The 15,330-nt window shown below is 44.0% G+C and overlaps 1 protein-coding gene across 9 annotated transcripts in view; it reads left to right on the top strand.

Annotated features, from left to right (window-relative positions):
- The window catches only part of SLC20A2 (solute carrier family 20 member 2), a 71,917-nt gene that overhangs the window by 22,809 nt on the left and 33,778 nt on the right, over nucleotides 1-15,330 (top strand). For 8 of the 9 annotated variants that reach the window (XM_073340272.1, XM_073340275.1, XM_073340276.1 and 5 more), the window contains 3 exons: nucleotides 2,820-3,368; nucleotides 11,945-12,085; nucleotides 13,568-13,653. In XM_073340272.1, the coding sequence (XP_073196373.1) occupies nucleotides 3,080-3,368; nucleotides 11,945-12,085; nucleotides 13,568-13,653 (516 nt within the window). In that variant the 5' untranslated portion in view covers nucleotides 2,820-3,079. The remainder of the gene's footprint in view (nucleotides 1-2,819; nucleotides 3,369-11,944; nucleotides 12,086-13,567; nucleotides 13,654-15,330) is intronic. The other variant, XM_073340278.1, reaches the window with a different exon arrangement.

Here is a 15,330-nt window from a genome sequence, read left to right as displayed (position 1 = left end):
ACTAAGTTTTTAGACAGACTTCTCAACTAATGGTAGCTAGAAGTGAACTTGCTTTTCATTACAGATCAGATGTGATTACTTAAAGAGAAATGTCTATTGTTTTGAACACTGCAGGGGGAAAATCCTGTTGTCTTGTATGTTTTATCGTCTAACCTTTTCTAAAGGGTACTATTTGTTACATTTGCACCTAGAAAATGGTAAATTTACCCTTTAATGTTTGCTAATATTCAAGCAGCAAAAAGTGCTTTTAAAACTGAATCTCCCTGTAAAGAGGAATTGTAATTCACCTTTTCTCTTGCAGAACAGATTAAAACATGTTAGCCTAAATCAGGTGTTGGGAGGACGTAATGCACAGCAAGGTTCATGTCAGTTTAATTTTTGCCACTGCCTGAATAGATTGTGTCCTAGTTTTCATCAGCGGGAAGATGAAAAGACACATTGTGGGTTCTCACTCTCTGGTTGCTTGTTTCCTTCATGCAGCATATTTGTTTTGTCACTGGTTGGTAATGTGTTCTAGTTGACCCCTTGGACTCTGAACTTGGCTTTGTGAGTGTCACTTTCACCCTTCACCACTGTTGTCTGATGGTTCCTGGCCCTCAGATTTCTCTCTTTGGTAGCAATTCGTTTGTCTAGAAGAGTAAAAAACTGGCAAATTTATGCTCTAAATTTCTCATGAGATTTTCGCTAAGGGCTTTTTCTGTCTATAGTTGAAAATTTACCAAAATAGCTATTACAGCATAGTTATTTTAGTATAAGCCCCTGTGTAGACACACTTACTCCCAAACAGGTATTTTGGTAAATTTCCAAATGTAGGCAAGCACTAAGATGAAGTGTGGGTGTTACACCCCAAGTTCATTCCAGCGGTCCCCTCTGAATTCCATATAAATCGGGTATGCACCTACCTGTTTTCTACCCCAACGCATATACCACCATAGAAAACAGAAGCTCCATTCTCTGGATATCCATCGAGCTTTTGCTTTCCAGCAGCAAAGGGCCAGAGCCTTCAGGAAATCTCTGAGACTCTTTATTACCACTGCTGAGCAGATGAAAGGTGAAGCAATCTCACAGAGACTTTCTAAATGGATCTCAGATTGAATTCTGCTTTGCTGTGAGCTGGTGGAGACTGGTGGAGTGTAAGGCCCCACTCAACCAGAGGCCTGGCTACCTTGGTGGCTTCTTTTTAGGGTGTCCTCCTCCTGAAGATCTGTAGCGTGGCAACATGGGGCTCTGTGCGTAACTTTACTTGATATGATGCCCTAATACAACTGCCTTCCGCAGACACATCCTTCAGTACAATGGTCCTGTAGTCTGCAGTGCAGCATGGTTCCTCAACGAGACGCCCAAAGCGAATACCCATAGGGATCACAACTTGAAGAAGGAAGGAAGATGACTTACCTTACGATAATTAGAGTTCTTTAAGACGTTTGGTCCCTACGAGTATTCCACTACCTAGCCTACTTCAGATCCTTTACTAGGTATTTGCAGTAGAGTAGGAAGTGGAGAGGCAATCGATCCACACCGCCCCTTATGCCCTTGCTTCGGAGCATGAGAAGACTCAGGGTGCAGGCATGGATCAACAGACGACGATAGTAAAAGTCTTCCAGTTTCAGGTGCATGAAACGCATGCAAATTCTCAATGGAATGCCCATAGGGACCACACATCTCAGAAAGCTCCAGTTATTGGAAGGTAGGTAGGTAATTTTTCTTTTTGCCTGGCTCCCTGTCTTCATCTCCCCTTCACAATGATAATTCGAGAGGAGAAAAATCTGGGGGCTTACATAGACAATGATCAAGCTTTTAAAAAAATGTTTGTTTGTAAAAATACATATATTGGCTCCTGTTGAGACAATATCAAAGTTTAAGGGCTCAAGAGGACTGAGATGAGGTTTGCGTAATTGTGTATGTGTGAAGAAATAAACCAGGCTTTTTCTCTCTCCTGAAATCCATTCTTTTCTGTACATTCTTTGTTCGGAAAATCTGAAGAAGTAGCACAAGATAAAACTTTGCCAAAGGATGTCAGAACTCTCTCTGAAAGCTACACAAGAACCATTGAAAAATGTATATTTGAGTATAATAAATCCAGTAGTGCATCATACCGTTCAATGAACTAACCAGTTTTCTCTAGGAGGAAAAGAACCTTACATTTACTGTTTTAACTTTTTTGTTAAATTTCTGTTCTGTGACCTGGACACACACAGATGCATGTAGGTACACTGAAATAAACATTGTGAAAAATCACAGTATGTTCCAGTGATTGGAAGGCCATAAGGCTAAAAGTATTCCCACTACCCAAAAGCAGCAATAGATAAACATTTGGAGACATCTGGGTGCCTTCTCATGTGATGTTTAATGAATAAATGTTTTCAAAATTAAGGGCCAGGTCCTCACCTGCAACTGGTGTAAATTCACATAGTTCCATTGAAGTCAATGGGGGAAGGTCAACTTACATCAGCTGAGGATCTGGTTCTTTTTAAGCTATTCACTTACTACAAGAAAAAAAAAGTCATCTTGTTTTTCAGAGAGGACCAGTCACACTGTTTGCTTAGAATTTAAAAACAAACAAACAAACAAACTTTACAAATATATCCTCTCAAAGTGACCTAGTACATATTTCAGTCACTGATAACGCTAAAAACCTGTATTGCTTTTGAGTTGACCTAGTTTTAATCTTGTCTGAATTGCTTTATGGTTAGCACTGTCACGTGCCAAAAATAGATCCCATTAGTGGATTTAAATAATTTCTTTACTTCTGAAAGGACATACTGTTACAAGCTTTGCAGACAGACTGCTTCACTTTTTCAATCTTTCTTCTGTTACAGGAGAGGACGCTGCAGTAGTGCCAGTTGTGATGCAAAATATGGAATGTGTTTCACTGCTGACTGAACACAGCCAAATGAACAGTATTGACAGTAGTTTAAAAATCAGCAGTTAGCAGTTTGTTCACTTCCCAGCACTTTCCAGAGAGAACTAATTGTTTTCAAGAAATCTGCTTTACAAATCTGTTACAATACTCTCCAACTTTGTCTATTTAAATATTTGCAAAGGGGAAGCATTTACCTACAAGCACACACTGGGAAAAATGGCAATGGAAGAGTACCTATGGATGGTCATTGTGGGTTTTATCGTCGCTTTTATTTTGGCATTTTCAGTTGGTGCAAATGACGTTGCCAATTCTTTTGGGACTGCTGTGGGCTCTGGTGTGGTCACTTTGCGCCAGGCCTGCATTTTGGCTTCAATTTTTGAAACCGCTGGCTCAGTATTACTGGGAGCAAAAGTAGGAGAAACAATTCGGAAAGGTATCATTGATGTTAATCTGTACAACAGTACTGTGGATCTGCTGATGGCAGGAGAAGTTAGTGCAATGGTTGGTAAGTAAACGTCTTTAATTTTTGAGTAACGATAGGCATCTAGTTATAATCCTGTTCATCATGCATTTTTCTATGCCGTTTAGACACTCCAACTTTCAGTACTTACATGTCTGGTTTTTCTTTCTCTTTTAAAAGGAGACCTGGACTACTTTTATGAGTCTCTTGCTTTTTTTATTACTTAGATTCTAATCACTGTCTTTTCTTTAATGTTCATAACTTTTCATTTTTTAAAAAGAACGCTTGTTTTGTAAAATGATTTGAATAAATCATTGGGGGGAGATACAGCACAGTGGTTTGAGCATTGGCCTGCTAAAACCAGGGTTGTGAGTTCAATCCTTGAGGGGGCCATTTAGGGATCTGGGGAAAAAATTGGGGATTGGCCCTGCTTTGAGCAGGGGGTTGGACTAGATGACCTCCTGTGGTCCCTTCCAACCCGGATAGTCTATGATTCTATGAAATGGTCTAAAGAGGCACTGAATAAGTGACTTTTAATTTGGAAAATGTATTAATAGGGTAAGACACCATTTATGTGTCTTTATTTATACAAAAAATCTTGAGGAAATGGCAGTTTATAGTGAATACCTATTCTGAGGATTTAGTCAAACTGTTAATTTTACTAGAAAATTAAAATATTCACTTAGACTCTTCACTGACCACATGACTGATTATAATTACTGTATACTTGTTCTAGGGCCATAACAACATTAAAAGGAATAATAGATTAGGGAGTGACCAACTTCATGTAATTTTAATCCTTCTGATTCATAGTCCCTCATAAAACTAAAAGACTTGTTTGTTTTTTCTGTCTACTGACATAGCTTTTGTTTGCTTTTAATCTAAGCCTTGGTTAGATCAAATACTGCGTTCAAAGGGAAATGAAATTAGTCCCAGACCATGTTCTTTGTTTCTATACAAGAAGTGCTGTGAACTTTGGAGACGTGATAGGAAGGGACAGCAATAAGCACAGATGCAACCACATTTTAAAAAGGTTAGGGAGAGCCAGAAGAGACAATTTTCAATGTATAAAAACAATTAAAATGGGGTCTGTGTGGTCACCCCAATCTTACCCTACATTCTCTCTACAACCACTGTACAGTCTTGCAATGTGTTCCTTAAAGCCCCAGCTGCTGAAGTCATCTGATTATGTGGGAATATCATCTTATTTTTAAATGAAAGTTTTCACCCCACCTAGCACACGCAGGAGTTCCTCCCCTCAGAATCTCCCGCACCTCTATCATCCTTCCCTTCTATACCCACCCATGCATTTCTGTCTAATTCCTCTAATCTCCCCACAGTTTGCACACAGTGCTTGTCAGCAAAGTATCTGCTGCACAAAGCCTAACACACACAGCTGTTGTTCTCTGTCTTTTCCTCCAGAAAACACTTTGTGGGGTGCTTCAGTCTGAGCATCGAGTGCTGGTTTCTCTAATACTGCTAGGAGGTTGTGTGCTCTGGGGTGGGGAGTCAGGATACATCTTCAAAAGGGGAGATGGCATGGGCTCCCAGAAGATCTTTGCTTTCTTTCACTAGCCAAGAGGGATAGGAGTCAGTCACATGGGATATCCCCCGCCCCGCCCCTTACCATGACTACTACTTGTGGAGATAATGCCAAATTCTGGGAAGAAGAGTACAATAATATCTCTGGCCCAGTGCCTGACTTATTGTCTGGTAAATCCTCAGACACTAGGTCTCTCTAGATCTAGGATAGTGCCTTTTTCTAGGTTTGCTAGTACCACTACACTGTATACTTCGACTTGCCAACACGGGGGCCTTTTAGCACAGACGTAGCTGCATAAATTTAAACTGCCACTTGCTCCGGTGCAGCATACCCTGCATTGAAGTTTAAGTGACACATGTCTTCTGACAGTACATTCTTAATAAACATGATCTCCTTTAGCAGGAAGGCTCCATTTTCCTCATTTGTATCTATTTGATACCCCAGTCCTGGAAACCCCTAGTCTAGGCAAAGGTGGCCAGATTGGTAAGCATTGAATACTGCCTGCAAAGGCATCTGGCCAGAAGCTCAAAGAACAAAGCTCATTTGCAAAGACATTTATATAAGCCAGTCTGAATTTTGTGACTTGTTGCATTCCTGTCCTCCAGTGATGGCTTTAAAAAATAAATTCCACATTTTAAATCTCTGAGTTAATGAAATAAAGTTCACTAACCGCAAATGCTCTTTTTATTTGCCTTGATTTCCTCTCCAGATTTCCTTCCTTTCTTATCCATACCAATTGCTTTTTTTCCTTTGTGTTTTTCTCTCTTCCTTTTAACCAGGTTGTTTTTCTCCTTTTCTTTTTCTCCCTTTTCTTTGGGCAAGCTTGGGAAACAAATTTTCTCTCTACATGGAATGGACTCTTACCCACCGTGGTCACACTGTTGTGCACAGGGTCTGCTTTAGTAATTTGAGGAGGGTCAATGAAATGATTCTTCAGGGCACACCTAAACGTAACTTGATAGAGCAGCAGTGGGGCTCTGCTACTTAGCCTTGGACTCTGCATCGTTCCCAGCATTTACAATGTTTCATTGAATTGGTTTCCCAGTAAGCTGGAGCTTTGGGGGCCAGTAGGATTTGGGGGGCATTTTGGTGAATTTTACCACTTGTATAGCAACAACCAATTGTCACAACTATTACCCCAGTGTTATTGATAGGAAACTCAGGCAGACAGCTTAGGTGACCTGACTAAGGCAGCAGAGGAAGACAATGTCACAGCTGGGATTAGAAAGCCTGGAGTCCCTTGCTCTCAGTCCTGTGCTTGGTCCACTCTTCCCAGCTGCCTCTTGCACTGTGGGATGCCCTACTGCCATGTGCACAGCACAGGAGCGAGATAGGCAGCTGGCTAAGAGGGGGAACTTGCAGCAGTCATGCTCATAGCATTTACCCACAGTTGCAGATTGGTCTGAGGTCCCCCCAAAATCAAAAGTCATGGACTTCATAAGTCTCAAATGCCAGCCCTAGGTGGTCATAGTGGGAGCAGTGCAAAGCCTGTGGTCTTTATACAATAATGACAAAGATGGAGAATGTTTGTAGTGGTGTTATAGCTGTGTTGATCCCAGGATCTAAAAGAGACAAGGTGAGTGAGGTAATATCTTTTACTGGACCAACTTCTGTTGGTGAGAGAGACCAACATTTGAGCTGCACAGGTCCAGACAATCAGTGGCCTCTATGACTTTGGGCTTTGCAGGCTCCAAAAGCTAATTCTGCCCTCACCCAAATTGTATTTCCCTCTGGTCCCCAATCTCCTGCCTTAAGTATCTCTAGGTCACCTTTCTTCCTTGGGTCTTACCATCTAATAGTGCCCCAATTACTGTCTCTATAGCTCTCCTACCTTCTGCTGGCTGGGGATGATAAAATAAGGGATAGTGTCACACCTTGTGTATTCACTAGCAATCTTGCCACAATTCCAGCACAGCTTTGGTTTTGTTGCACATGTTTTTGTGACCTATCAGGGAGGGAACCAAGTATATTCTATTTATTAAAAAAAATTGCTACATAATTTTACAATTTTATATCTGGTTGACCTATCTGATCTTTTTACAGACTCTACCACGTCTTCTCATTCACAGCACATCCCACGTGCTGGCTTCAAAAGTTTATAAGTTCATCTATTCTAATTTTAGAGTAGGACAACAGAAACCTATAAATTACAGAGCAGGTGCTCCTTGTTTCAGCTAGGGTTTCCAATAGGGGTAGAAGTGCCAGTTGTTTTGGGACAGAGTCCCGGGAGAGATTAGTTTTACTAGTTGACTTCCATATTGAGCTATATGCAGTGCCAAGATTGAATAGCTCGATCTCTGTAAGAGGGAAATTTGATCATGAAATAGCTGATTTAAAATGATAAATTCTTGTTCAAACCTGTCTAAAGCATTTTCATAAGTGTACCTTGGGTTCTGCCATCATGTTCGTTGATCAGAGTTAAATGTGTCAGATTGGACAGACTCAGCCAGAGTTTCCCAATAAAGGTCATATTGAAGAGCTGGTGCTTACTCAGGTGATAGTTGTCCTAGCAATGGGCATTGGTATCATAAAATTCCAGTCCCCATCCTCAGAAGGGCTTGTATGGTTAGGTCCCCCATTCAGAGTCATTCCCAGAAATCACATTAGGATTACTGGGCTTCTCTTCTCCTGCTCCTGTCACTTCCAGCCCCTCCCTTCCTCTTTTTGAACAACGCTCAGTCTGATTTCTCTCCCCTCCCACTCTGTTACTATTATCTGCTGACCACGCAGCCCCTCCATCCACCTTCCTTTGTGACTCCTGTCGCTCTCTCTCTCCTCACAATCCTTCCACTTGTCTCCCCTTGCCTTCCACTTCAATGTTGATCGCCTTTGTCTGCCACTGGCTGCCCACCTTATTGCTCTTTCTGCCTTGTTTGATCTTGAAGCCTAGATCAACTCGTCTACTTGCCAAAACAGTCTTCACAAAGCACTGCTCCCTCTGGTCTTCCGATTCTGGTCATCACCTTGTCTCCTCAGCATCACCGACCTGTCCCTTATCCGTTGCTGCTCCACCCAGCCCTTCTGTAGCTTTCAATCCACTAATGTTTTCTCTGCCACGTCACATCTTCCCTCTCTCTCTCCTCACTCTCGTCCATCAAGTCACTGGTCCTGGTGCTCCAGAACTTCCTCACGGTGCTCTGTTTCAGCACTTCAGGTGGCTCGTCTGGTGCATAATCTTTTCAGCTCGTTACCCCGTGAACTCTGAAGGCCCGAGAGCCCTCTTGTGAGGTACCCTAGAGAGGCTCCTGTAAATATTCAGAGCAGGAAATTTGAATCAGCCAATATGCATTTTCCCAGAGTGCCAGGACTGGGATGCATCAGTACACGCCCAGCTGCCCTCTGCCAAGCTCAGCAGGGCAGCTTCCCCTCCAGAGTATCTGGCACTGTCGCCCTGGAAGCAGAGGACTCCTTCAAACACTGGCTTCTCTACACAGTTGCAGCCGTGTTGCTATGCAACAGTGGTGCTGAGCTCCAACAAGAGACTGAGGCAGGAGGCAGTGAGAGAGGGGCAGCAGCTTCCTATCTGCTTCTGTCACAGCCCCCAACTCCCAGGTGGCTCCATGCCAAGGCCTCCAGAGTTTCCCTGCTACACGGAGCAGAGGGGGGACAGGGATTCTGGATAACAATACATGCTAAGAGACCTTCCCCAGTCATTGAGGGTCTCTGCAAAGCACTCCGTACTGGCTGCAGTGTGTTGGGAGAGGTAGGATCTCTCACGGCAGCAGGGGTGCTGTGGCTGGTGCTCCCGGGCACAGAAAGATTTGGTCCGGATGCAGAGTTCCGGCCTCTAGTGCGGCCCGTGTCAGAGCCCTATGAACTTCTGTCAATGCGCCAACCCTCACCCATCACAGAGACAATTCAGGCCACTTCAATCCTCTACCTGGGCCAGTCTGGACTCTGTCCTCACTTTGATCTGAAGGACCTTGCCTGTTAGTGGGAAGGCAAAGGACCTCTGCTTTCCACAGGTGACAGAACATCCATCCTGGGACCAGAAGTTCCTTGATCTGCCAGAAAAAAATCAGGGAACTTCCTGTTTGTCCGTATGGCTTGCCTAAGAGGTTCCCCAGCTCCTGCAAGTGACAAGTAGCAAAGGGCACAGCAAGGCACCCTGGTCTCTATGCTGTTGAGCAGTAGGCCTGTTACTGTCAGACACCTTAGATGAAACCCTTGACCACTTTGACTAGGGTGAGCTGCCCGGTCCAAGAGACAACCACCCACTTAGGGAAGACTTATTTCATCCTATAGCCACCAGAGAAAAAACAAATTCAGTTCTGGGTATAAAATCTGGCTCAAGATGTTCAGGGCCTGAAAAGCCAAAGTTAGCAGGACTTGTGAGAAAGTGAGCCAAAGGGATTGTAGCCATAAAGAGACTGTTGAGTCCAGCATTTGGAGATATGCCCAGCTTGTGACCTCAATTGCCTGCATCAGGCCAAGCAACCTGATGCTTTAGCTTCAATAATTATGGCTTCGAGAGAAGCAACCTGCCTGACCCCATGTGTCAAACCTGTGAAATTGTAAAATAGACACATCTCACCATTTACCTCCAGGAAGAGCTGAACTTTATTTTCTGCACAGATTGTGGCTTGCTCTGATTTTGACTCAACAGAGACTCCTGGAGTGATGCAGCCTAGGCCACCATTGCCTTGTGAAAGAGACAGGATGCTGTGGCAGGACTGAAAGACTGCATTTTGATCCACCAGTGGCATCCTAGATGCATAAGGAATTCAGTCAGGGTGGAGATCTGGGGGGAGGCATCCTGCAAGGCCACTATGCAGTGGCCCCTGCCTAGTATTCTTTCTGCTCTAATCCCAGTCTTGAACTCTGGGGTGTCTCCTACTGTCACGGTATAACCTGCTGATGTGTCCTCTTGACCCTATTCTTACTCCTTTTCTCATTCCCACCCTCTATCATCTCTCTTGGCATGCTCTGGTTTTCTAAAACCTAAAAATCCTCTCCCTCAGCCCCATCTGTCTCTTTATCTTTCTTCCTTTTCTCTTGAATATGCATTCTCTTCCCACTGCCTTCTTTCTCTAATTCTCTGTTGCAGTGGTTCTCAACCTTTCCCATACCTGAACTGCCCTCCGACCCTCTGCCCATTTAGCAATATGCAAAGGGTATGGTGGCCACTCTCTCCGATGCCTTCTGACCCCCAGGTTGAGAACCAATGTCACCCTTTGCCCATGGACAGAAGCATTCAGAAAAAAACAGTGCTGGTCAGTAAGGTATTCAGCGAGGTATTCAGCCACATTCAGCAAGAATAATCTTGTGTCTTCTCTGAGCAATATCCAGCAATTCTGAACTTTGCCATGTGAAAGCCAACGAATGTCCATGGAGAAGAGGAGCAGCCACTGTTGAATGCCCTTTTCTTCACATAAAATAGCAAAGAGGGGTGTACTGGTGGGCTTAGCTTTGTTAAAGTTCACAACTTTTCCAACCTCAACTACCTTTTTTCAGTTCCACTGACATTGTCTCTGCCACCAAAGCTTCCTGGCGAATTGAACAATGTGCCCATATGAATGGGATGTACTCATTGCCTTTGGATGGACCATGCCGAGTTCCCAGTCCGGAGAGCAATGGCACTGGAATATTTGCCTGGATGTTAAGACCTTGAGCTTGACAAACTAGCATTAGTGTTCTCTTGATGCACTGCTCCAGTTATTTGCTCAAACTGTGTCTGTCCCTTAATTGTGAATCTAGTTCCTTCTCTGATTTTTCTTTTCCTTGCCTTACCACTCGTCACCCAGCAAGAGCATTGTGTGTTCCTACCTAGGCTGGGATACTCAGCCACTTTGGAGCTTCTCTGTGTTGCTTCATGCCCCCCTGGTAGTCAGTGTTGTTGAAAGGGCATTGCACCCTCCAGTACTCACCTTTGCAAAGCACCCAAAATGCACCACAGTGTTCTGCTGCCAAGTAACTGGGCTTGCTCCAACAACATTTGAGACCAAGAACCTCCACAGCTTATTGGTCAAACCTTTCATGTCTCTTTTGGGGTATGCTGGGATATTCATGTCTCACAGGGGTATGGAACAGCTTCCGTATGAGGAGAGATTAATAAGACTGGGACTTTTCAGCTTGGAAAAGAGACAATTAAGGGGGGGATATGATGGAGGTCTATAAAATCATGACTGGTGTGGAGAAAGTAAATAAGGAAGTGTTATTTACTCCTTCTCTTAACACAACAAGTAGGGGTCACCGAATGAAATGAATAGGCAGCAGGTTTAAAACAACCAAACGGAAGTATTTTTTCCACACAACGCACAGTCAACCTGTGGAATTCTTTGCCAGAGGATGTTGTGAAGGCCAAGACTATAAAAGGGTTAAAAAAAGAACTAGATACGTTCATGGAGGATAGTTCCAACAACGGCTATTAGCCAGGATGGGCAGGGATGGTGTCCCTAGCCTCTGTTTGCCAGAAGCTGGGAATGGGCAACAGGGGATGGATCACTTGATGATGACCTGTTCTGTTCATTCCCCCTGGAGCACCTGGCATTGGCCACTGTCAGAAGACAGGATACTGGGCTAGATGGACCTTTGGTCTGACCCAATTTGGCTGTTCTTATGTTTGCCTTGTATGCTTGAGGGTATCCGCAGTCGTTACCGAAAGTGAGGTTTTTCCCCCCAGCAACCACTCTTATGCTTGTTAGCTCTGACTCTATGCACAAACTGATCAAATGGGTCATAAAGGTTAAAAGATACCCAAAAGCAGCACAAGTGTAGTAAAACACTTCTGTGCCACCCCAATGTCCCGTTAGCCTGAACTAGACAACAGGACAGACTTGAACTAAAGATAAACCTGGTCCGTAAATATTGGAGTTGGTCAGGAAGTGCTGTTTGTAAGACAGAATCTCAAGGAGATGTGAAGTTCAGAGGTAAGCTATGTCAATGTGTCCTTCTAGAGGCTGACGGAACATCATAAAGAATGTTTTGTTCAAGTTTCTATTGTGGGTGCAGGGAGTAGGCAGCCCTGCGAGAGGAATGTGAGCATGTGGTTGAGAGAGCCATGCACTACACTGTAGTTATTGTTGGTGCTATTATCATTGTTTATATCTGATATTTTCCCCCCACCTTCAACTTCTAGGTTCTGCTGTTTGGCAGCTGATTGCCTCTTTCTTGAAACTCCCAGTATCTGGGACCCACTGCATAGTAGGTGCTACCATTGGATTCTCACTTGTTGCAATCGGTACGCAGGGTGTTCAGTGGATGCAGCTTGTCAAGATTGGTAATTGACATTTCCTTTTATGCGTGAGGGTATGTGGAAAATCATGCACTGACTGCATACAGAAATACTCTTTCATGATTGTAATGTGCTGTATTTAACTTCTATCCCCCTCAAATCCTGTTGTTCAGAAGGCATGTGTGTGTCATGTTCACTAAGGGCTAGAGAATGACTTGAGGCACAGTCCAGAGCAAGGGGTGGTGTGTAAACTGCATCACCCCAGAAGTAGCTCTTGGAGACTTTGTTCCTCAGGGGCACTCCCTGGGCTGACGGTTCCTCCCCTGCTAACTCCCAAGCGGTAGTACTTTTGGTGGTGGCTGATACCAGCAGCAACTTTTGACATCTTCCTTCTCTTCTCTCCTCACACACACACAGGCTCAGCTGCACTGGCCAGCAAATGAGGGGTGGAGCCATGGTGCCCCTCATCCCCCCATCCCCCTTGCTCCAAGGAGGGAGTAAGCATTCATGCAGCACCCACCTACACTTGAGCCCCTGGTCCCAAGATCTAGGGTAGCCCCTGTAGGAGTTTAAGGGGGTTCTTACTACTCTGCATGGGCACTTAGTCCAAGTCACACTCTAGCCCTATGTTTGTTTTTAGGGAGACGGTACTAGTGAACCACAGGGGCATTTGACTAATTGAAACTACAATTTTTAAACAATTCGGTTCTTATATTTTTGTTGAAGGTAAAATAGCCAAAAGGCAAGCGTGAAACATCAGTGTGCACAAAACTTTTACACTGAGAAGTCTGTTCTTAAAACCACATATCTCAAACCGTAAGCACTCTTGGGTGGGATTTTCAGAAGTATTCAGCACTGGCTTAACTCTGCTCCCAGGGAAAGCAGTGGGAGTTTTACCCCTGACTGCAGTGGGAGAAGAGCCAGGTCAGCTCTGAGCACTTTTGACAATTGTAAAAAAATTATTTGCCTTGTCAAAACATAGACAGAACTCAGATCACACAGTATATTCTGTAACTTGTTGCAATAAATGTTGGCCCTGACCCTGACCCTGTGAGTTGCCCCTAATAGGCAGATCCCTGTGCCTGCACTGAGTCCCAGTGAATTCAGTGGAGCTCCAAACTGGAACAGGGGTCTGCTCACCCAGAGCAGCTTTCAGGATTCAGGGCTATAAAGATTAACCAAAGATCAGGATTCTTATTCCGATAGCATTCAGCAATGGAAATTCTTGTGAGTGGTGCAGTTTCTGTAATTCCAGTGTTATTCTGGAAATCCCCTGCGTGAGATTTTCAGAAGTGCTTAGCATTAGTAAAACTCCCATCAACTTCAGTGGGAACTGACGTAAGCCAGTGCTGAAAGCTTTTGGAGATCCTAGGAGAGCACCCAAGCTATATAATCACAATGCCAGCTGTGCGAGAAGAATCAACATAAACATTGTCCATTGGTTATTTTCCTGTTTGATAAATACAGAACTTCCTCAGTTACATGGGATGTTACCACTTATTGTTTGTTATATCTTTTTTTCCTCAGTTGCCTCTTGGTTTATTTCCCCACTGTTATCTGGTTTGATGTCTGGACTGCTGTTTCTGCTGATTAGATTCTTAATTTTAAAGAAGGTAAGGGGCTAGCAACTCTCCACTCCAATGCATGGAGGTCATGACTGCTGTACTGCTGGCTATGCACCATTTGGTTGTTGACATTTCCAAGGAGTTAAAAGGGTGCTATGTAAATCTAAAGCATTAATTTTAGTATACACTACTTCACTGGGACATGACGTACTGGGATGGCTGCTTTATCAGCATATCTCCTTGAAAATGGCTTTGCACAATGATGATAAATTATAATGAATGCTACTTAACCAGGACAGCACTAGCATAGCCTTTATTTAATAGCAGTGAATTAGCTAGTGCCAAGTAACAAAACAGAGTTTAACAGGTGTGAAATTCTAAGCTCTGGTTTTCTGATACACCAGAAGTCAAAAAAAAGATGTATGATATCCTGGGTACTCAGGAAGCCTCAATCAGTGGCAGCTGGGTTTCAGTGGCTTCAGTTGAGGTGAGGGCAGCAGCATCCCGGAAGCAATAAACCAAATAGTTCCACATTATGGAATTTACAAGCTCTGTCTGCATTTGTTTGCAAGCCAGCAGTGCTTGAAGTCAGTTGCTCCTTTATTTATCATTTTCTGCCTCCCTCAGATCTTCTAATCTGCTGTGGCCCAAATGTGGGATGCAATGTCACACAGACCCAAAACAAGGAGAACAAAAACCATTCAGGAAATTTAAATAGATGCAGCATTAATTCCTTTGGCACAAGTAACTCTTCAGTAACCTCAGCTTCTTCATCCTTTATTTCTAATATAAATAAATGTCAACAATAAAAGTTGGGAGATGCCACATTTGTGTGGGATGTGGAGAACTTTGGGATTAAAATGCATGTCAGCCTGGATCCCACCATTCGGTGACAGGTGCCTCATGTGTGAGGCCAGAGTGTTTTTGTATAGCAGTGTCTGTCCGGGCTGTGCATGCCTCCTCGTGCTCCCATATGAGGGTAAAACGGATGGGATGGTCACGACCCTCCGTTCAGTTCCCTCGCATTTGGCAGTGAGAGAGAACCTGGTGAGCATCCAAGCCGCTAATTCTAAGCTTTGGCTAAACCTTCTACAAGCAGTCAGAACTCTTCTGATTCTTACACATACAACTGCCATGATCTAGATCAACTCATCTGGACTGAGTATTATTGGTTAGGCCCCCTTCCTTCGCACCCCCACATTACATTTCCCCCCATCTTCCATACAAGGTTAGTTAGCATGATGGACTCAAAACCGGCGGGCTTCAAACCCTGTCCATCCTGCAATGGTCTAATTCCACAGAAAGATGTATACAGTGTTTCTTCTGCCTAGGAGAGTCACATACATTGAGCAGACGTTTGTGCCTATCCTTCAGTGGTCACCGCCATGGAAAGACCTGCCAGCTTCACTTACAAGGCTCAGCTGCCACCAACCTTGTCTGGGTACTGACCAGTCCAATGCCAGTCCTAAGAGCCAGCCTATTCATGTGGTATGCTGCCACTGCCCTGTTCGGGTTACTGGGGTCCACCATCCATGTATTGAGAAGGTCAACTGGTGATCAAAGTGGCCTTGCAAACAGTTATGGATGTCTTCGACACAAATGGCCAGGTCTGTGGCCGCTGTAATAACAGTGCATGGAACACTCTGGCTCCAGGTACTGGGAGGTATAGGCCACAATTGAGGACTTGCAGAACTGTTTAGTGAGCAGATTGTGCTCTACGCTCAT

Source organism: Lepidochelys kempii, chromosome 4, assembly GCF_965140265.1.
Source record: "Lepidochelys kempii isolate rLepKem1 chromosome 4, rLepKem1.hap2, whole genome shotgun sequence".
Classification (NCBI taxonomy): Eukaryota; Metazoa; Chordata; order Testudines; family Cheloniidae; genus Lepidochelys; species Lepidochelys kempii.
The sequence above is the reverse complement of the archived record's forward strand: the minus strand, read 5'-3'. Positions and strand labels throughout refer to the sequence as shown.